We start from the raw sequence: 23,737 nt of genomic DNA, 5'->3' as shown, positions 1-23,737 counted from the left end.
CGGTGAAATCGCATTTCCCTCCTTCTAAACAAAATAGCCCGCGTCTCCTCTCACATTCTCACCGGTGAAATCGCATTTCCCTCCTTCTAAACAAAATAGCCCGCGTCTCCTCTCACATTCTCACCGGTAAAATCACAGTTAACATCTAACTCCGACGGCGTCCCTACTCGACGCTAAAATGCATTCGGCGACGACATCCCTACTCGACACTTTCAAGCTATAAATGCATTCGACGACGGCGTCCCTACTCGATGCTAACATCTAACTCCAACGGTGGCAGCGGAAGCTTCATAGCAATGGTAACGGTGGAGAGAGAGGTATAATATAATGGAATCATGGAGGTCTTACTCTGTATGGCTGGCTTGCACCATCTGATGCTGCCAACATACTTCTCAAATGAGTTGTAGGACTCTAATCCATTTCTACATATGAAGAAAAGTTCTTGATGTGGCTGTGACGTTTCTAATTATTTTTCATCTATCAGGTATGAGATGAGATTCAATCCCTATGACCTTGGACCATGTAGATTTGGCTCAGAAGCTATCTTTGTTCCCTGCGTACCTGGCACCACTTCAGAAGAAGATGATGGCTACTTGATATTATTCGTACACGATGAGCATACTGGGTAACTGCTTGACACTTAAATATATTGTTAGTTATGCCATACGTATCTATATATTTGTATATATCATGTGAGTAGTAGCTCGAACACAGATGCCTTTTTTAGACATCCTAACTAGATATCCTATTACTAGGTGGCTGCTATCAGTTTAAACGCATTAATTCTTAAGAAAGTTGAAGTTGTACATATAGTGGGAGTTCTATAATTTTCTCGATTGATATTTTTCTTATAACTTTTGCAATTCATGAATATTCAAACTCACACACAATAGAATTTAACTCAAACCGCGTAGTAGCAGCTTTGGTATTTGCATTAAAACACAAGTAGATAGTTCTACTAAATACATATGCTGAATCAAATTAGTTTATTTTGCTATAGAGGGTGACAATAGTTGTCATTGTTGACAGTAGAAAATCCGCAGTGAATGTTGTAGATGCAAAAACTATGTCATCTGAGCCTGTCGCAGTTGTTGAATTGCCACATAGAGTTCCATATGGGTTTCATGCCTTCTTTGTTACAGAGGTTAGTGTCAAAGTCATTTGCATTCAGTTGGATTACTAATAAATTGACGGTCTTTTGCATTATCTAAATTATCACATTCCATAAAACTTCTACCAACATGGACATTTATATAGAAAAGGACGTTCTTTTGAGTCTTGGCAGTCAAACTAAGTGCTATGCCAAAGCCTAAAAACCGTTAGTCCTTGTGTGTACACCAAATATGAAAATAGAAAGCATAATGTTTAAAGAGAAAATGTTTTCAGTCGGCAGCAACCTCCCTTCAGAAAAATGCTTGTCCAGGAAAGATGTCACAAGTATCACTTTAGGAGTTTGCTCTTTCCACGACTCATCCAAAGATCATAGAACTTTTACATCCACACGATTTACCTAAGAAATGGGTGTTGAGATAAATTGATGTATAAGACAAGTCGATGGGGTTCATATTTTCAACTCTTGTCAGACTATTATTCATTTTTAATCATTAACTTTTTTATAAGATGTCAGAAGATTGTTGATCATATTCTTTGGACTGGGTTGTAGTTTTCTGTTGCAAGCTAGAGAATTAAAGACATGTTTGAAGTATATCTTAGTGCATAGTGATGGTCAAACTGTGTGATTGTAGTTTTATTTCTTGTAGTATGTAAATGTTTTGGTTTTGTACTTTCATTTGATTTGTTCTAATATATGGACATAATTCCATAAAAAGCTGACATGGCACCGTGTGGAAGCTGGCATGATGCCATTTTTTGTTTTGTTTTTGGTTTACAGTTTGTTAGTCTTCCGTTTTTTGTTTTTGGCTTCTTTTGTTATGTGTATTTCCTTCACTAAAAAGAGAGATGAAACTAAGATAGACATCTTTGTATTGGCTAGTTTGTTCAATCGTTGTGCTCAATTTCTCCAATCATGTTTGTATGATTGAAGCTGGTTGATAAACTTTTTCCTGATTCATAATTTGAGTAGGCTCGTGAAACTGCAATATCTGTGCAAGGGAAATCAGTTGATCTTCAGTGGAAAAAGAGTAAAGGTCTGTGGAAACTTGATGCCATGAAATTGTTTTTGACAATTGAATTTTATGTACTACCTTGAATACTGTATTTATGGAAATAGTAATAGTTTATTTGTAGATGGAATTACAAAGCCATAGTTATGGAGGATTAGAAACCAAATTGTAGTATCTTGTTACCTTTTTCTATAAAAAATGTTTTATGAACAATCATGTAACGACCCAACTCTTTATACTAAGCTGAGGTCGTTACTAAAACGGAACAATGACAAGAGACACTTTTTTTGAAACGAGGGAAGAATAAATTTTCATTAAAAATGGAATATTAAAACACTGAAACATAAACGCGGAAGCAAAACTGAGTCCCCATATGGCATGTCACGGATCCTTCTCTGTCGCTCGCCAGCTTTCCTCTACCTTTACCTTCGCCTGAAATGTTAAACATAGAAAGAGTGAGTATAAACATATACTCAGTAAGGGACCTACTACTAGTCCCGCTAGGTGTCTGTTAACTTCCCATTAGAGTCCTGAAAATGGTACCCAATCTCTGGCACGTTCCCGAACACGTGCAACATGCGCTCCCGTAGGAACGAAAATCTGGTCTTCGGTGTCCCGGGGGAGCACCTAGGACATGCTGGTCTGTAGTGAACCCGGGGGTAACACTAAGACAATCGGGATGCGAGGACCCCGTCGAATCACTCGAATCATATCTATATACATGCTAGACTGGCGTCCCGTCGAACCACACAGTCCTAAATAGGTGGTGATCCCGAAGGACACCCATGCAGGTACGACTCTAATAGACAAAGTTAACAGAACACCCTATCCATAGCATGTAGCATAACATAACATCATAACATGGCATGAGTATTAATCTTAACGTCCTTAATCATGTGATTAATATATCATGCATTAACAATCATCAACATCAATCTATCAGTCCTTAACATAACATCAGTCATCATCATCAACCATCAACATAATAATCTCAGTCATCATCATCAACATCAACTATCATCATCAATCATCAACATAATAATCTCAGTCATCATCATCAACATCAACTGTCATCATAAATCATCAACATAATAATCTCAGTCATCATCATCAACATCAACTATCATCATCAATCACCAACATAATAATCTCAGTCATCATCACCAACATCAATACAATGACAGTCATTATCAGTAGCATCAAGTTATGCATTTTAGCTACCATCAATGCATAATCATAATTACATGCGGTCTCTTGAATTCAGTTCGAAGGTCTAGTAGGAGAATCTCTTACCTGGAGATTTTAGCCAAACAAAGGTAGTTCCTAGTTGACAGTAAAAATTCTCCAATTAACTTGATCCTAATCATAAAAGGAAAACTTAGTATCTTAATTAAATGAAATTGGCAATTGACTAACACCCAAAAATTCTCCCAAATTAACTTTCTAAAAATTGGGTTGAAACCAATTCAACCTTGATTGGGAAAAATCCAAGATTTAGATCTTAAAAAGTTTAGCCAATTGAACCTTTAAAGAAACCTCAAATAGATCCAAAATTAAATTAATAAAATATTAATTTAATTTCATTAGCTTACCAAGGTTACTCAGATGGAGGTTGGAAAATCCTCTTATCCTTGATGAAAAATTCATCACTTTAAATCCTCAAGCTTCCAAAGAGACCAATCTTAACTTTAACTGAGGCGGCGACAACAGAGGGTTATCTTAGAGAAGAAGATAAAGAACCTTTTTCTTTTTCCTTTATTTCCATCTTAAGCATTCTAATGCTATTTATAGACTCACATAATAACAATAATAATAATAATTATTATTTCCTTTTCCTTTTCCTTTTAGGATATATATAATAACAATAATATTTATTATTATTATTTTCTTTTCCTTTTCCTTTTAGGATATATATATAATACCAAAAAATATACATATATCTTTATTCCCATTATCTTTCCTAAATCAATGCCTTAATCTTAGGCATTTACAACTATTAGTAATAATAATAATACTTCTTTATTATTATTATTTTTCTCTCACCAAAATCTACAATAAATATATATTTATTTAAACCATTATTCTCTCTTGCAAATAAATATATATCTTTTTTGTCCAATCAAATCAACCATCTCTCTCCTTATGGATTATCTTCTTTTCCAAACAAATATAATTATATTCCATCATATAATTAACTTCACTTTTCCATATTATTAATTAAATATATATATCCATATATATATACTCAATTAATTACAATTCCACAAAAACTAACTTTTCCCTCCAAAATCTCAAATTAACTTAAGTCCTCAATTAATTTAATCAATCAAATCTTTTCCAATAAATCACTTATAACTTCCAACATGAATTATCTTAAACCAACCATAACAACTTCACTCCATAATCAAGATTTATCTTTCTGCAGAATAATTAATTATCATCCACAATAATTAATTATTATTTACCTTTCTTCCAAAATAATTAATTATCTTCTACAATAATTAATTATTATTTATCTTTCTCAAAAATAATTAATTATCTTCCACAATAATTAATTATTGTTTACCTTTCTCCAAAGTAATTATCCTTTTACAAATAATTAATTATTGTTTATCTTTCTCCAAAGTAATTATCCTTTTACAAATAATTAATTATTGTTTATCTTTCTCCAAAGTAATTATCCTTTTACAAATAATTAATTATTGTTTATCTTTCTCCAAAGTAATTAATTATCCTTTTACAAATAATTATATTTTCCCAAAATATAATTATTTTACTTTTTCTCCTTTAATAAATATCCTTTCTCCAAAACACAACTATTTTTTCCTTAAATAATTATATTTCAACAAATATAATTATCGTTTCCTTTAACATAATAATTATATATATATTTCCACATATACATATAATTATTCAATCTCCAACAAACTTTCCACCCCACAATTTAATTAAATAACATCCATAATTATTTAATTAAATTCAACTTCAACAACACTAAAAATCCACAACTTTACTTAATTCTCTTAACCTACCATTTAAACAAAAACTTAACAAACACCACGTGCCAAAACCTCTAATTAATTAAATATTCATCCAAGAAATATTTAATTAATTTCAATTCCCACATAAATCAAATAATTCTCATTAAATGGATTCAAAATAACGCCCAATAAATTATCTTAATTTTTGGGGCGTTACAATCTTCCCTCCTTTAACAACTTTCGTCCTCGAAAGTTCTAATCTTTGAACAGCTTGGGATACTTGGCTCTCACAAATTCTACCAAATTCCAAAATCTTTAATTAAATATACACACCCATGTATATATATTTAATTAATCTAACACAAAACACCAAATACATTCCTTAACTTCTAATTCCACTTAATGTAATACCCATAATAAGTTCCTTAAATTTATGGGGTGTTACCATCTTCCCTCGCTAAGAAACTTTCGTCCTCGAAAGTTTTAGTTCTTGAACAATTTCGAGTATCGAGCTCTCTTGTCATACTCTTGTTCCTAAGTAGCATTGTCAACTTGGTAACTTTGCCATAATATTTTCCTAAGTGCAACTCTCATGTTGCGCAATGCTTTACTTCACTTGACAAAATATTACTTTTCTCAAACACTTTTCTTTCCTTTACACTTATCCAAGTAAAACTTAATTCATAAACCTTCAAAAACTACGTTCTATTTTCCAACTTCAAACTTCGACCAAAAAGGTATTCTCCACCATTTAGCAATCTTTAGAAGTCACTAATTTCTCTTTTCTTGTTTGATAAAGTTCAAACTCATGTCCAACTATTGCTTTCTTTAATGACATCAACTTAACTAGTTATTCTAAAGAAATTCGTTATTTCATCACTTGTACTTTAAACTAGATGTAACTTATCCTTCATGGTAAACTCAAAACAATTTCTTGAAATCTCACCAAAATAACTATGCACTAAAGTTTACTTTGTTCCTTCTCCAGCAACTCAATTCTAAACACCGTCAAATGTGTTTGATATACTTGAACTTAACCATGCCTTTAGTTTCCTTTAAAACCACCAACATAACTAATGTCTTAGATATCCAGCCACAAAGCAGTTCATCACGCTGAACACGTCCAACTCTTTTGCCTACTTAATCACCTCATTGAGCACCTCTACGTGGCAACATTTTTCTTAAAACTTTACCACCAAAGCCATCACCATTTAAATCATAACATCCATGCAGTTCTAGTTTAATACAGGCAAGGTCACGTGCATATTCATAATCATGTATCATAAAATACATACCTGGCGAGTGACGAAGGACCGTAATAGCCATAGGGACAAAAATCAAAGACTCACATCGTAAGTTAGTCTACAGAACCTAAAAGCTGACGCTCTGATACCAACTGTAACGACCCAACTCTTTATACTAAGCTGAGGTCGTTACTAAAAAGAAACGATGACAAGAGACACTTTTTTTGAAACGAGGGAAGAATAAATTTTCATTAAAAATGGAATATTAAAACACTGAAACATAAACGCGGAAGCAAAACTGAGTCCCCATATGGCATGTCACGGATCCTTCTCTGTCGCTCGCCAGCTTTCCTCTACCTTTACCTTCGCCTGAAATGTTAAACATAGAAAGAGTGAGTATAAACATATACTCAGTAAGGGACCTACTACTAGTCCCGCTAGGTGTCTGTTAACTTCCCATTAGAGTCCTGAAAATGGTACCCAATCTCTGGCACGTTCCCGAACACGTGCAACATGCGCTCCCGTAGGAACGAAAATCTGGTCTTCGGTGTCCCGGGGGAGCACCTAGGACATGCTGGTCTGTAGTGAACCCGGGGGTAACACTAAGACAATCGGGATGCGAGGACCCCGTCGAATCACTCGAATCATATCTATATACATGCTAGACTGGCGTCCCGTCGAACCACACAGTCCTAAATAGGTGGTGATCCCGAAGGACACCCATGCAGGTACGACTCTAATAGACAAAGTTAACAGAACACCCTATCCATAGCATGTAGCATAACATAACATCATAACATGGCATGAGTATTAATCTTAACGTCCTTAATCATGTGATTAATATATCATGCATTAACAATCATCAACATCAATCTATCAGTCCTTAACATAACATCAGTCATCATCATCAACCATCAACATAATAATCTCAGTCATCATCATCAACATCAACTATCATCATCAATCATCAACATAATAATCTCAGTCATCATCATCAACATCAACTGTCATCATAAATCATCAACATAATAATCTCAGTCATCATCATCAACATCAACTATCATCATCAATCACCAACATAATAATCTCAGTCATCATCACCAACATCAATACAATGACAGTCATTATCAGTAGCATCAAGTTATGCATTTTAGCTACCATCAATGCATAATCATAATTACATGCGGTCTCTTGAATTCAGTTCGAAGGTCTAGTAGGAGAATCTCTTACCTGGAGATTTTAGCCAAACAAAGGTAGTTCCTAGTTGACAGTAAAAATTCTCCAATTAACTTGATCCTAATCATAAAAGGAAAACTTAGTATCTTAATTAAATGAAATTGGCAATTGACTAACACCCAAAAATTCTCCCAAATTAACTTTCTAAAAATTGGGTTGAAACCAATTCAACCTTGATTGGGAAAAATCCAAGATTTAGATCTTAAAAAGTTTAGCCAATTGAACCTTTAAAGAAACCTCAAATAGATCCAAAATTAAATTAATAAAATATTAATTTAATTTCATTAGCTTACCAAGGTTACTCAGATGGAGGTTGGAAAATCCTCTTATCCTTGATGAAAAATTCATCACTTTAAATCCTCAAGCTTCCAAAGAGACCAATCTTAACTTTAACTGAGGCGGCGACAACAGAGGGTTATCTTAGAGAAGAAGATAAAGAACCTTTTTCTTTTTCCTTTATTTCCATCTTAAGCATTCTAATGCTATTTATAGACTCACATAATAACAATAATAATAATAATTATTATTTCCTTTTCCTTTTCCTTTTAGGATATATATAATAACAATAATATTTATTATTATTATTTTCTTTTCCTTTTCCTTTTAGGATATATATATAATACCAAAAAATATACATATATCTTTATTCCCATTATCTTTCCTAAATCAATGCCTTAATCTTAGGCATTTACAACTATTAGTAATAATAATAATACTTCTTTATTATTATTATTTTTCTCTCACCAAAATCTACAATAAATATATATTTATTTAAACCATTATTCTCTCTTGCAAATAAATATATATCTTTTTTGTCCAATCAAATCAACCATCTCTCTCCTTATGGATTATCTTCTTTTCCAAACAAATATAATTATATTCCATCATATAATTAACTTCACTTTTCCATATTATTAATTAAATATATATATCCATATATATATACTCAATTAATTACAATTCCACAAAAACTAACTTTTCCCTCCAAAATCTCAAATTAACTTAAGTCCTCAATTAATTTAATCAATCAAATCTTTTCCAATAAATCACTTATAACTTCCAACATGAATTATCTTAAACCAACCATAACAACTTCACTCCATAATCAAGATTTATCTTTCTGCAGAATAATTAATTATCATCCACAATAATTAATTATTATTTACCTTTCTTCCAAAATAATTAATTATCTTCTACAATAATTAATTATTATTTATCTTTCTCAAAAATAATTAATTATCTTCCACAATAATTAATTATTGTTTACCTTTCTCCAAAGTAATTATCCTTTTACAAATAATTAATTATTGTTTATCTTTCTCCAAAGTAATTATCCTTTTACAAATAATTAATTATTGTTTATCTTTCTCCAAAGTAATTATCCTTTTACAAATAATTAATTATTGTTTATCTTTCTCCAAAGTAATTAATTATCCTTTTACAAATAATTATATTTTCCCAAAATATAATTATTTTACTTTTTCTCCTTTAATAAATATCCTTTCTCCAAAACACAACTATTTTTTCCTTAAATAATTATATTTCAACAAATATAATTATCGTTTCCTTTAACATAATAATTATATATATATTTCCACATATACATATAATTATTCAATCTCCAACAAACTTTCCACCCCACAATTTAATTAAATAACATCCATAATTATTTAATTAAATTCAACTTCAACAACACTAAAAATCCACAACTTTACTTAATTCTCTTAACCTACCATTTAAACAAAAACTTAACAAACACCACGTGCCAAAACCTCTAATTAATTAAATATTCATCCAAGAAATATTTAATTAATTTCAATTCCCACATAAATCAAATAATTCTCATTAAATGGATTCAAAATAACGCCCAATAAATTATCTTAATTTTTGGGGCGTTACAAATCAGCTTTCATTGAGACAAGTATAATAGGTGGCCACATAAAACTATGGCATAAAAATTACCAAAGAGCCTAAAAAATTATGATAGTTTTACAGTAGACTTTTTTCATTTTGTTCATTTTGTTACTGAGAAAATAATATACAATAAAATGAGTATGGATAGTTTTGAATGAGTGAAGATTTATTGATGTTATTATCATCAGGAAGCTGAATATAAAGGAAATACTGATTATCCATTAGTTTCTTTCCACCAATAAATCTTCATTAACCATTAATCTATTTCACCAATAATGAAAGCCTAACATATTAATTAACCATTAGTTTCATTCTACCAATGAAATTAATGGTCAATTAATATTTCCTTTCTATCCTTCCAAATTTTACAATGAATTCCTTTCTTATGAAAAAAACATAAGGGTATATGAGAGTGTATAAAAAAGATATTGTTAGTTTCTAAAAAAAAGAATAAAAAAATTACCAACACTAACTTTTGGCTGAACAAAAATTTTAGAAGGATATCGTAATAATTCAAATTAGTTACAACTCAAACCTTTATATTTCTTATGAAGAATGAGGTAAGTGAATACTAGTTTCCTAGTTATTATAAGAGGGGTAGATGCTTTAAGCCTCATTGTATTTTGGCCCAAAGGAAGCCAATGCGTTGAGGCTAAAACTTAGAATTCTCGTCAATCTTTTTTACTCGATGTATAGTTAACATTCTTTAATATTATAATTTTTCTTATTTCTAGTGAGTTTAAGAAAACTTGATGAACAGCCTGAGTGGTTGAAGGGAGGCAAGCTTCGAGACTATCAGCTTGAGGGTTTGAATTTTCTTGTTAATAGGTATATTTGTTATTTATTTATTATTTCTAGTGAGTTTGAGGAAACTTGATGAACGGCCTGGGTTTGTTTACATTCCATATTTTTTGCTTCTTTGTCATTTAAGTGATGTTGCTAATACAAAGTAGTCAGTCAAAAGAAACAACATGAAGGGCCTGTGTGTAGTATATGTGGTGTAAACGAAAGTTACTGATTTTGGCTGTTAATTCCTCCATTTTCAGGGGACCCTTTTTTTCTCCTATGAATCCCCACATGCTATAGAACTGTTTACTACTATGCTTGACATGTTTGTTTGCTACTGCTTAAATGGTTTATTTTGATATTGCTTGTAGAATGATTGAAGTCATCAGATTGAAAGCTAAGCGATTGTGTAGATAGTCAGGCGATCGTTGAAGGTTGAAGACTGAGAAGGCGTTTAGGATTTCTTATTTAAGTCTTGTATTAGGATCTTGTTTCATGTACTATTGTAGAATGTATATATAAACACAATATTAAATTTTCATTTTGTGTATACAAATGTAAAAGATAAATATTATAGTTTCTAAAATAATATTAATTTTATTAATTTGTTGGAGCGAGAAAAAAATATTTATCTATATGGATTCAATGTTGGTTTATAAAAAATGGACAATAATACAGCAATTAAATAAATATAAATTTCTAAAAATGGATAAAAACATGTCTTTAATGTCGGTTTTAAACTGACATTATTGGCCTCTTTAATGTCGGTTTTAAAACGACATCATAGCCCAATCGACATTAAAGGGCTTCAATAACACTATCAAAGATGTCGGTTTAAAACCGACATTAAAGCCCAACCGATATTAAAGGGCTTCAATAACACTATCAAAGATGTCGTTTTTAAACCGACATTAAAGTCCAACCAACATTAAAGGCCTTTAATAACGCTCGCAAAGATGTCGGTTGCCAAGTGACATTAAAGACCTTTAACGTCGGTTTTTAAACCGACATTAAAGGTCAGATTTCTTGTAGTGTTTTTCAAATTTTTAGGGGGTGTTTGACATATGGTAGCCCTTTCAACATATCCTTCCTTGATATATTATACCAATTCATTGTTTGGCCCACCAACTTTACATGTTTGTGGAGTTGAGTCGGTATATTATACCAACTCACTCCAACATTCTTTTCTCCGACATATTTCCAAACCAACAATAGGAAGAAAAATAAATAAAATAAAATAAAATGATGAAATTTATGGAGAAACAATTAGGAATCAAAAGTTTTTTATTCCTCTTTTGTTTTACATCTTAATCTATGTACGTTAGTGCAAAAAATATAGTTGGTTAATTAATTGTTGTTTATCACTAAAAAAAGAAAAAAAGCTTATAAAAACAAAGAGAAAAATGAAATCCATATTTTATTCTAGCAAATATAAGTAGAATTATTGAATAGAAAATTATAAAAGTAAAAAATAGGCATAAAAAACATATTATTTAAAATTAACAAAATTGTGCCAAATATCCCACCATATGTCCTCAACTCTTCACCCCAAACACAAGCATATAAACTCACACAAAACAAGTCTGCACTCCAAAGACAGACTTATGAACTCCCTAAACATATAACCTTTCTAGACATATGAACTTCAGGCATCCTATCTCAACTCAACGCCTCAAACAACCCCTTAGCAACATTAATTTGAGTGTTTAATAAAAACATTATATTATTTATGTCATTTGCAGTTTAGCAATCGTATCATCATGATTATCTCTTATCAAAAGACTATAATCATTCACAAAAAAATATCGCCTTTCTCTAAGAGTTTTCCTAAATTCAAAATATTGTTCTTCATATCGAGCACATAACAAACATTAGAGATAAACTTATGCTTCTCATTATACAAATTGATAAAATATTTATCTTTTTTTTTTAATTGGAATTTTTGTGGCATCACCAAATACATATTGCCACCAACAAATTCATGAAGCTAGCTCCACGAACATCGATTTACTTCCATAAATGTGATTGCATGCACCACTATCAAAATATCATGCATTGTTTTCACATGTTTTCTCAATTTTGCATCCTAGAAGCAATGATGACTCAACACTTTCTTCATCTTTCTCAACATAATTTACTTTTTCTTTAAATCTATTTCTACATTCCCACGAATATTGACCAAATTTATGATAATTATAACATTCGACTTGTCTTTTTGTCATATCTCCTGGCATTATTTGATTTTGTCTTTCGTGATCTCTTAATGAATATGAGTTTGAATTACTCTTATCATATTTTGTTTTTATCTTTGTTTTCTCAATCCCAACCTTTGCTACAATATTTCCACCACGTCTTTGTTTGAAAGAGTTGCTAGCCGAGTGCTTATTCTTCTTAAGAAGCTTCTGATCTTTATGGGACTTGTAAAGAACCTATAAGTTGATTAATGGACATTGTACTCAAATCTTTTGAATGTTCAAATAGTGACGACGATGAAATTGAATATTTTTCATCAAATGAGTACAATATCTGTTCTACTGCTTGCTCACCACTAATTGTCTCACCATAATATTGCCATTTCATTTATGACTACTAGCAATCTTGAAATCTAAAATTGATTTAGACTCCTTCATTTACAGTGATTCATAATCACCTCTCAATTATTTTAGGTAAACCTTCTTGATTCGATGATCTACTTTTTTTTTTTTTTTATATATTCTTCAAAACTTGTCATATTTGATGTGAAGTGGTTGCTCCAGAAATCTTCTCAAAAGTTGAATCATTAATGACTTGATAAATAATGGTGAGAGCTTTTTTGTTTTTCTTTCTTGTATTTTGTAAAGTTTCTCGTTGAGCTTGACTCAAAGTTGCATCACTTTTTGATTCTTCATAACTATTATTAAGAATGTCCAACACATCTTGCGAACCAAGTAGAGCTTTCCTTTAAATACTCCAACTGCTATAATTTTCTTTCAATTATAAGTGAAGGCACTTGGAAGGGAACTAAATTGTTGTTTCCTATTTATAAAAAACAATTTTTTTCTTAAACTCAAAACTCAAGCCCTGATGCACGTAGTTGGAAGCATGTGATGAATATGTCAAATAAATAATCACAAAATAGAATATTTGAGAGAATAAATTAATTAATAAAGCTTATTCAGAAGACTCTTAAATTAATTCTCTTTATGTGTATTGTTCTTCATACTTGGTAGCATTTTCAATCCTATTTATAGGATCGTCTAGATCTATAACTTCACACTGTTAAAGACATATAACGTAACAATTAACTTCTCACTTAATTCATCAATGAATCTAATTTTAAATTAGCATGTCAACCGTTGAAATTAAAACATACTTTAACTTGTCAACAACCGTTTAGTTTTAGTTTCTAGATTTTGAAATTTAGTATAAAACCTTGCTTCTGTCTATAGATTCTTTATTTTGTAACAATGTGTGACAAACTTCTGAAAGCTAGAAGTTTTGAAATCTTAAATTATCCATGGATGGAAAAGTTCAAAGTAATGGGTAAAGACAATTCTAATATTATATCACTTGAAACTAACCACTAACAGTGATTAAAATGTTTGTTTGAGGAAGAAGTTTTAGAGTAATAAAACTGGGGGAAATTAAACATGCATTCATTTAAAATCTAGAAAACTAAAAGTCATATTTACGATAAGTATTAGTTCTTTTAAATTAAGCCGATACATGTCATGTCCAACCGATTGCTCTTTTTTTCCACCCACTTTTTAGTTAGAATAATAAAAAAGAAAAAACAGAAATCTCAAAATAGTTGTAAAATCTTGTTTTGATTTTCTGAGTTTGAATTCATAATGAAAATCATGTAACAAAGAAAGGTGGTTTTAAACAAACCCAAACTTTCTTTTTTCTAAAAAAAAAGTGAAATAGTTATCGAACAAATATTTGTTTTTTTTTTTATCTATGTTCTTTAAATGATGTTTATAAACACTAATTTCATCTATTAGATTTGGAGTATGATAAAAGAGCAAACCTAATGAGCGATAGATAGGGATACATGCTAACACTCTCATCATTTACTGGTTTAAAAGGGATGTAAGAAGCTAAGATCGGAAAGTACAATGAGCGATGGGAATGTTATGAAATATATCTCTATCGCCCATTAATAGCTTAGGTTAAAGAAAACATAGATCAAATTTTAGAGCCAATATAAATATGAAAACAAGAGCTTAATTACCTGAATTAGGACGAACTGAATTAGGTAGAGAAGCCAGCTGGGTTTACTAAACCAAAATAGTTGATCCTGAGGCTTCACTAGAAATGCTCCGCTGCTCACAGGCTTCCTTTTGCTACTTTCTACACACATTTTGGTTATAATCACTTCCAGCTTTGTTCCCACTGTTACTACAATCTTTTCAAATTTTCACAAAACAATGAAGCCCCTCTTATATAAAAATATAATACATGCAAGTGATAATTTAAAAATAGAATATCCAAATGCGTCACAAGCTTTTTCTATTTTTTAGATATATCAAATTTTTGGTGTGTGAATTGTATACTGTGTAAATCAATAGTGTATCAATTGTTTTTCGTACGTAGTGTACATCAATAATATATCAATTATATTTCAGTACGTAGTGTATCGAGGATATCAACTGTATCGTGCGAATTAGGTATATCCATTTTTTTTTGTTGATATTTTCACGGATTGACTTTCAACGTTTATTGTTTTCGTAGAATTAATAAATTTGAACTATGAATCAAATTTTTAAAACCTATATTTCCATATTTGAGAGAAGCATTTTTCCTTCACAATTCTAAAACAATGTAACTTTCTTTCTCTCTCAACTTTTCTTCGTTGCGGTGAGTTTAGTCCTTACCACTAATGGGATAAATGGGAGCCAATAATAGTTGTAGAACTCTGCACAAAAATCAAATAATTAAAAATTTTGAAATATAAAACTTATGATCATCACATATACTAATTGTGGTCATAGCTGAATTGAATGATTTTTCACTTTAAAATCATTACTACATACAGTTTTAATCTAATTTAAAATTTTAAGTCCTACCTGATTTAAAAATATAATAAAACATGTCTAAATGATTTTTAAAATAAAATATTTATATTTTAATCATTTAAGAATCACTTCTTTCCAGATGTTATTAATCATTTTTTTAGAATCACTTCTCTCCAAATGTTATTAATTATAGAAAATATACTATTATGGAGATATTTAATTAAACAATATACCACTTTCAATCGAAAATACCATGCTATGTCATCTCTAAGAAAAAAAAAAAAAAACTAGGGCTAGAGTTGAAAAACACATATATATGGACAGGCAGATAAATAGGTTTATTTGATTTAAACCTATATCAATAATACAGACTAATTTTTAAGATTTATCATTTAAACATTGATTTGAAAGTATAAACTATATATAAAAAAAAAACTAGTCCCAAATACAAAATAGAAATAATATATATTTCAACCTCTAAATCATTAGCAAATGAAAAAGGATTTGTGAATCATGTTAAATTGCCACTTTAGCAAAAAGCTTTAATTGATGTGTTTGAGGTAAATTCAAATCACTTCGTCAATGTGCTTACATTAAAATAAATTCATTGTTATTGAACTAAATAAATATTATGGTCCTCCTCCATTCTCTTTCTCTTGAAATTAAATGGTCCAATTTGATTTATATAAAATTATATTTAAACCACACATGAAAATCTCTCGTTTTGAATTAATGAATTGATCGGTTCATGAAATTTGAGATGATTGAGGACCATTGAGAGGTTTGCATTATCATTATTATATATTTGCGAAGTCAAATTTATAAGAATAAAGAAAGATGGTGATAGAGAGTAGAATTTCTTACCATGTGCACTGAAAAATATTAACAGTATGGAAAAAATCCATATCCAGAATCTGCAATAGTATCCCATTGGCAGCAAAAAATCATGAGAGAAAATCATCCAAAATTTCACAAAAAAGAAAAACTTGTTGAAATTTCTAGTCGCTTTACCTGATTTGAATAACTTGCACAAAATCATGATCAAAAGCTCTATGAAGAAACTTTTGGAAATTGAATTCAGATCCTCCAGCAATGTTGGACTATGAAAAAGGAAACCGAACTAGATTAATAAAATAAAGATTTTGAGTGGTGAAATTTTGTAAGAAAATTTGGTAGTTACCACAATGAAGCCATTGCGTAGAGTGAAATAATCAGATTTTGAAACGGAGCCACTGAATTGTCTTATGAAGCAAACCTTATAAATTATATATATAAACAAAAATTGAATGAAATTAATTAATTAATCAATGTTGAATAATAAGATAAAGATAAACTAATGTAATTAAAATGAATTATGAGAGTGAAGGTGAAGTGAAATTACAGGCCAAATTAGGAGTGGATGAGTGGCATAGAAATTTAGATGTCTTTTCCCAATAGATGTTTGACGTGTGAGTCTAAATCTCCTTGGATCTGCACATTTTTAATTTCTTTCAATCCCAGCACTTATATATATATATATATATATATATATATATGGAAGTGCCTACAAATAATACTTAAAAGCAATAAGTTCATAAAAATAAATTTCTTATTTTCTACTTCATTTAAGACTTTGACCAACCTTTATACATATATAGAAAGAGAAAAATAAGAAGGAAAAGATACCATTGGCAATCTGATAATCAAGAGCTTGAGTCTCCTTCTCCCATGCTTTCCATTTTCTTATCTGACCACAATGGGTTTTTCAATACAACTAATTATTCATAATACTTGATCTAATTAACATGAAGATTTTAACCATGATTAAGGGTTTAGTTTTTAATTTTTTGCTTTTGTAGATTATGCTTGATTTCAGAAGAAAAGAAAAACAAAATTTAAAAAAGAAACTATATTTCTAGGTTTTCAAGATTTGGCCAATGAAAAAAGGTTAAAAAAAATTATTTTTGTAAAATTTTGAAATTTATGGATGATAGACACTTATATATATTCAATAAATATGAATAAAAGTTTAAATTAATTTGACCTAAAATTAAATAAAGCAAACTAAAAACTATGATGGAAAAATGGATCTTTGTCGTTATGTATTGAAGTCAATACCTTGGCAATCCCTAAACACATTGTGAAGATACAATAGAGAACATGAAATACAGCCAACACAGAAATTAATAAATTCAGCTGCGAGACTCCTTCCCTTGACATCAAAGAAACCATTCCCTAAATCAAAATTTCCAAAAGAGTATCACTATTTTAATTAACATCACTTTTATGTGATTCAAAAAGGTTCAAAATTAAACTAATCTTATAAATATAATTGAAGTATACCTTCGACTCACAGTGATCAGCTTGCTCTGAATTGAGTAGAGGAAGGGTTGTCGGTGAATTAAAACCTAAACTTTTATTTTTTGAAGTGAAAACAACGGGCTCCATGGACAAGTACTCCATTGCGATATCTTTACAAGGAAGAAATGATTTTGCCACCCTTTTGCTCACACATATGTTTGGTATGGATGATTCCAATAACTCAAGAAGCAAAGACATGAATCCCATCTTCATCATTTCTGTAATAATTAAATTTACTGTAACTCGTCGTTCCTCATAACTGTTAAGCTTAGTCGAGATTTTAATTTTTCTAACCTGTCTTGATCTTTCGCAAACCTCTTTCGAACGATTTGATTCTCTTCCTCGCGAGAAACTGAAGATCATAAAGTTCATGATAAATAAGAAGAATTTTTATATTATATAAAAAGTTTTAACGTGGAATAGTATTTACCTGAGCAAGACGGTGAAGAGAAGTTTCAATGATAAAAGCTAAGAAAAAGAAGAAGAAAGCAAAACTAGAGATAGCCCAAGTTGGAGAACTTTCAAGTGAACCACCACCACTACTACTAATTTCTCCCATTACTTCGGTGATGAAGTCCTTCAATTATTTTGCTTTCGTTGGCTATCTATTCTTATATAGAAGGACAAAAACGTACATATGAAACATATATGTGATTGGTCAAAGCAATCAACTATATCCTCAAATATTTATTTTCACTAAAAAGATTCGTACAGTACGGAAAATATTCAATTTGAAATGTGCTTCTATAGCTCACCAGCTCATATCAATCAAAAACTATATAATACCCAAAAATCAATGTGTAACAAATTACCTAACCGAATCAAATGGAAAACTTTCAATATATATATATATATGTGTGTGTGTGTGTGTGTGTGTATAGATATATACATATAGCAAATGGAATCGAACCAAACGCTAGCTTAAGTAAAAAACCAAATCTTTTGTTCAATTTGGTTTAGTTCGGTTTTGCCAATTATTTAGATTAGATCGGTTTAACTGATCACCCGGCTTATTTTATTACTATGGTAGACTATCTCCTTCAATTGGCATGCATTCTATGAGCATTTATGTTCCTTTTGGCTTGCTCTGTTGACGTGTACGTGCATATATTATGGAGCTTTTCTCTCTAGCTCCCATTTGTAAATTTATATTTAAAAAGTTTCTTCAACGGATGATCACAGTGTTAGGCATGTGTTAACCTAATAAAAGATATTCTGACGTGTGCTAAATTGATCTACCATTCTTTTGTATTTTGTTAAAAACAAAAAGTATTAAAATGCTCACCTCTAATTGAATCGATGATCAAAATGGATTAGACTAATGATTTTACAAAATCAAGAGTATTTATAATTTAATAAAAAATTACATTAGATGACAAAAAAATGTTTAGAAAAAAGCTGTCCATCTCAATTCTTTGTTGTATATTGCAAATATGACAAATATGATAAAGAATTAGATATATCACACGACTATCGACTATTAGAGGGTTTTCAAAGGACTATTTACTTTTAAATTTTCTACTTTTTCAATTTAGAAAATGCAGTGACATGAGTCTTATTATAATAACATTTTTTATTATTTTTATTTAATTGGTTAAGACGAGTAGAATTTAAGACTATTTAAATAATGCAAAAACTTGGTTGTGGTTGGTATACTATATGAATGAATGATTGTTTAGTGCAAGTTGAGGATTTGTATTATATGTATTGATCATTTGGTGTAATATATTTTAAGATTATTATTTAATACATCCTCAAAAGTGGCACGACCTTTTTGAGAGGAAATCAAAGCAAAATGGGAGAAATTTGATTTTCCTTATTATTGATTCACTTAATCTACGTATTATACTCTTTTAAATTGAGAAATGGAACTCGATCATTCTATATTTTTGTAGTGAGAAGAAAAAGGAGGAAGCATATTACTAATATACTTCCTTGAGAGATTTGTCAAGTGATCTTCTCAAACCTTGTCGATACATCAAATAATTAAATATTTCAAAGAAAAAAGTCCACAATAATAATAATGATATGGAAGAAGATAAGAGAATTAAGAGTACTGGAAGTTGATTGAATCTCATGTGACAAGTCCGGAAAATCTGCCTTCAAATACGACATCGTTCACTGCTAAAAAGGTCAATAATCTTTTCACAGATTATTTAATCTCCAAAGTCTTAATGCTCTTATCAACTTGATGTGTCCGTTTCTTTTTGTTTATTAATTTTGTACGGTTGTTTATGCCGTTGATCAGTACTATATATACTATGATGGCAAAAAGTCAAAACTATTTAATTATATCTACTCAATGGATGATTGAAAATATTTACCTATATGTCCACTCTACGTACTTAATTATAATAATCCAATTTATTTTCTTTATTACAACATCAAACTTATTGTAATCTTGATGACTATGTTGTTTAATTCTTTTATTTAGTACAAGTTTTGTACTTCCCTGCAGTTTATTTTTTTCTGTCTCATAGTGTTTAACTCATCTATATGTCTTTATTCTTGGCTCCCTTATTTTATACAAGTCAATTTCAACCATTTTGAGAAGCATTTTATGCCTTTACCTCATAAACCATGTAGGAAATATGCACATTAATTGTTATATTAATACAGTAAATGGGTCATAGTATACTTTTTTTCTTCTCCAATTAATGTGTTGCTATTTATTATTAAAAGTAGTTAAAAACACGAAGGTTTGAGAGGAAATAAAAGAAACCCAACAATAACAATAACAATAACAATAACAACAATAATAATAATAATAATGCATGAGAGAGAAACTTGTGAAATCCGCGTTTTGCGTTGAGAGTTGTGAAGAAGGAAGCTATAAAAGAATAACTTAGTATAAGAATGATCTACCGAGGAAGGATACGTTCTAGCTAGGCAACACGAGGAAGGATAGTACGCGTAATATAGCTAAGCTATGTGCTAAGATAGAATAACGCGAAAAGGGATGCATAGTAAACGTTTTGAGTTAGACGAGGAAGAGTCAGGTGAAAAGGAAAGTTGAGAAGGTGAAAGGGTGTTGGCTTATTAATCAGGATTAATCAGCAAGACATGTGTTAAATTTATATTAAACATGATTAGAGAAGATATTAAATTTACACGCGTAAGAAACTAAGGAGGAGCTACCAACTTAAGATGAGTTTAAGAATGACTAATCCAATATAGAATTAGTATAAATAGGTCTTGTGAGTTCCAAGTATAAGGAAATTCTAAGTGTTGAAACTCTGCCAAAAAAACATTAGGCAAGGAGAAGAAGAAGGGTGTGAAGACGGGGGTTAGGAGAAAACATTTTAGTTTTTGTGAGTGACCCCTCCAAAGAAAAGAATAGAGATTTCTAAAAACTTTTTCTTTCAAAGGCATCTTATATTATATTATGCACAGCGAAGTGCATGTTATATATATATATATATATATATATATATATTATTATGATTTATAAGAAAATCATTACAGTAAGACCCATAGATAAGACTAGTAGTTAAGACAAGTAGTTAAGACCTGTAGAAGAGAAGAAGTAAAAAAAAAAAAAAAACTAAATGTCCTAAAATAGGTATTTTAGGTGGTTATGCGAGAAGAGGTTGGTTAGTCTGTGAGAAAGGTTATACGATAATAACTATAGAGGTTATTTGGACACATTTCGACAAGGCTAGGCATTTTGGACAAGCTAAGTGCCAAACTAATTATGACAATCGATTAAGAGTTAATCCAAGTGTTTTAAAGTTAATCACATGCATTTTTGCAGCCAAGTAGGAGGTGGATAAGAAGTAGGAGGTTGCGATTTATCAAGAGCTTAAGGGTGACTAAGCTTGTTTAAGGATTAGTTTATATAAGGGTCTTCAACCTAATTATTAGTGATGGTTATTCTAAGAATTTGAAGAGAAAAGCTTAAGTATTAAAGTGCTGCCAAATTGTCTATGCGAGAAGACTACGCGAGAAGATTATGTGAGAAGAAGAAGAAAAGAAGTCTTTGAAGTTTTAGTAGTGTGAGTGTTTTCTTCAAAATATTTAAATGATTTCAAGTTTTATTTATGAAGTATTTACTTATTTGAAATAATGATTTCAATATGCATGTTTTAAGGAGATTTCCATGAAAAGTTTATGTTAAGTTGAAAGCATGTATTATGCGGTTTTAATGATTATGAAATGGTGTTTAAACCATTAGTCTATTTCCTATCAATGAACTAATTGTTATGTGCACATAAGGAGTAAAGGCAGCCATGTACAAAAAGATTACATGCTAGGGTGAAGATGACTAATGTAGAAAAGGTATGCATTGTATTTAGCGGCCTGAACAATAAGAACGAATTGAGATATTCTTGGATGCTGAAGATGAAAAGGCCATCTCAATAGTCTAAACGTGGAACGATGAATCCCTACGTAGAGAATGATTCGTGATTCTTAACGAATGGAATGATTTGACTAATGTGTGATATGTGAAATATATATTGATGTGATATGCGAAATGATATGTTTACATAAGAGATGAATTTATGTGATTTGAAGTGTTGGATGCAATGATGTTTACACAAGGTATTTCGCGAAAAGGATGTCATAAAACCTCATCGAGTTTTATAGACTTAAATGTTTTAAAGTTTTACTTCCAAGTGATCATGTGTTAAGCCCAAGTAGGGAAGAAGTGAAGGGCTTGCTAGGCGAGAAGAGCTATCAGGCGTTTTACTTTCAAAGCTTAAGAGTTATACTTTTGTATTTTGCATCAAGGGTGGTAGAATGCCTATTTTGTTTTAGTTAATACAACTTTTGGTTTTGGTTTACTTTTATTGTGTTAAGTTGTTTTATCACCTAAAGTATGATTGTAGTTTAAGTTAAAGAGAAGAAGCCAGTAAAGCTTATGAACCTCAAGGCCGAGTGTTTTGGTGTTTAACACGTCAAGATACTCAAGTCACGTCGCATCTCAAAAGATAAGCTAGTAGATCTACGGGGCGAGGTGTGACAATGACTGTTTGAAAGTTTGTTTCCAAGTTAAAGCTAGTATTATATTCATTTTATGTTGCTTGAATGTAATACTTCTATGCGATTTTATACATGTATTTGCAGCCCTCAAAGGTTCCTAAAATGTCACTCACTAAGTGTTAGACTTGCATTTTAAGTTTCCTTTTCCTAGGTAGCGAAGCGAGGAGGCCATGTAAAGAAGGTGAGTCGTTGTGTTGTGCTAGACGATAAGAGTTGTGCAAGGTGTTGGAGTTTATGTTTAGAAGTTTTAAGTTCTTAAAGCATTTTACCTTGTAATTGTACTATGTTTGTTGAAGAATGAACAAAGTTATTAAGTTTTCTTAAGCTTATTAGTGTTGCATTTTCATATCGCAAAGCAAGTTCTTCTTAAGTAAAAGCTTAAATCTTAAGAAGTAGGCTTTCTGGTATTCTCTTTAAGTAAAGTTCAAGTTTAAGCTTAAGTAAAGTCTAAGTTTATGTTGGGCATTCTCGCATTTTATGCTTAGGGGCATTGAAGCTCAAGTCATGTTCACTGGGAATGCGAGGGAGGGACGCGTTACAGGTGGGGGTGTGACGAAACTTCTTTGATCGTGCTATTTAAGGGACTGTTTGAAACATTGAGTTGATATAGCATGTTTGAAATTCGTATATTTTGGGAGTTTATATTTGTGGAGAGTTCAAATGTCTATGCTTAGGGGTGTAAAATTGCGTTTTGTTCTAGTTCATATGTTTATGCTTGAAGTGCATGGTTGACTTTATATTTTAAGGTCATCTGGTGTTGCTTTTTGAACTCTTCATGATATGTTTTTTTTTATTACTATTTTTGTTTTGATTTTTTTCAATAATTCTACAAATCTTTATTTGAATAAAATATGAATTGCAATTTTTTTTAAAAAAAATTCTTTCTTTGATTTTTTTAAATTTTTTAGCAATGAACAAGAACAACAATTAAGCAATTACATTTTTCTACAATAATATAAATGAAAAACCAAAGAGAAATAAAAACTTTTCATTCAAACTTTTCTTCATTAATTTTCTCATCGTACTCTTTTTGTGTTATATACCTAAATATAATACACACGAGACAAACTCTAGGCGCTTGAAACACCCTATCCCATTATAGCTAACATGAGATGGAAACTCTAGGCGTCCTT

The 23,737-nt window shown here is 30.5% G+C and overlaps 1 protein-coding gene and 1 long non-coding RNA gene across 3 annotated transcripts; both read right to left on the bottom strand.

Moving 5' to 3' along the window:
• Positions 1-2,398: 2,398 nt before the first annotated feature.
• LOC127151720 (uncharacterized) lies at positions 2,399-8,005 on the bottom strand. Of its 2 annotated transcripts, none has more exons than XR_007824860.1 (3): positions 7,878-8,005; positions 3,417-3,482; positions 2,399-2,555 (listed from the first exon to the last, which is right to left on the bottom strand). It is a non-coding gene; the product is annotated as an uncharacterized LOC127151720 (long non-coding RNA). The 2 variants fall into 2 exon arrangements; XR_007824859.1 differs by lacking the exon at positions 7,878-8,005 and adding an exon at positions 3,716-3,978.
• A 5,459-nt stretch (positions 8,006-13,464) lies between these two features.
• Positions 13,465-18,180, bottom strand: LOC103496007 (MLO-like protein 12). The gene is made up of 12 exons (XM_051079212.1): positions 18,052-18,180; positions 17,916-17,973; positions 17,604-17,839; positions 17,379-17,495; positions 16,947-17,007; positions 16,663-16,751; positions 16,462-16,536; positions 16,293-16,381; positions 16,146-16,195; positions 15,141-15,181; positions 14,498-14,671; positions 13,465-13,539 (listed from the first exon to the last, which is right to left on the bottom strand). The coding sequence occupies exons 1-12, from the start codon at positions 18,178-18,180 to the stop codon at positions 13,465-13,467; spliced, it is 1,194 nt and encodes a 397-aa protein (XP_050935169.1).
• Positions 18,181-23,737: the final 5,557 nt, after the last annotated feature.

Source organism: Cucumis melo, chromosome 11 (assembly GCF_025177605.1).
Source record: "Cucumis melo cultivar AY chromosome 11, USDA_Cmelo_AY_1.0, whole genome shotgun sequence".
In the NCBI taxonomy this organism is placed as follows: Eukaryota; Viridiplantae; Streptophyta; class Magnoliopsida; order Cucurbitales; family Cucurbitaceae; genus Cucumis; species Cucumis melo.
Note: the sequence above shows the minus strand (reverse complement) of the source record. Positions and strands in the feature narration are given on the sequence as shown.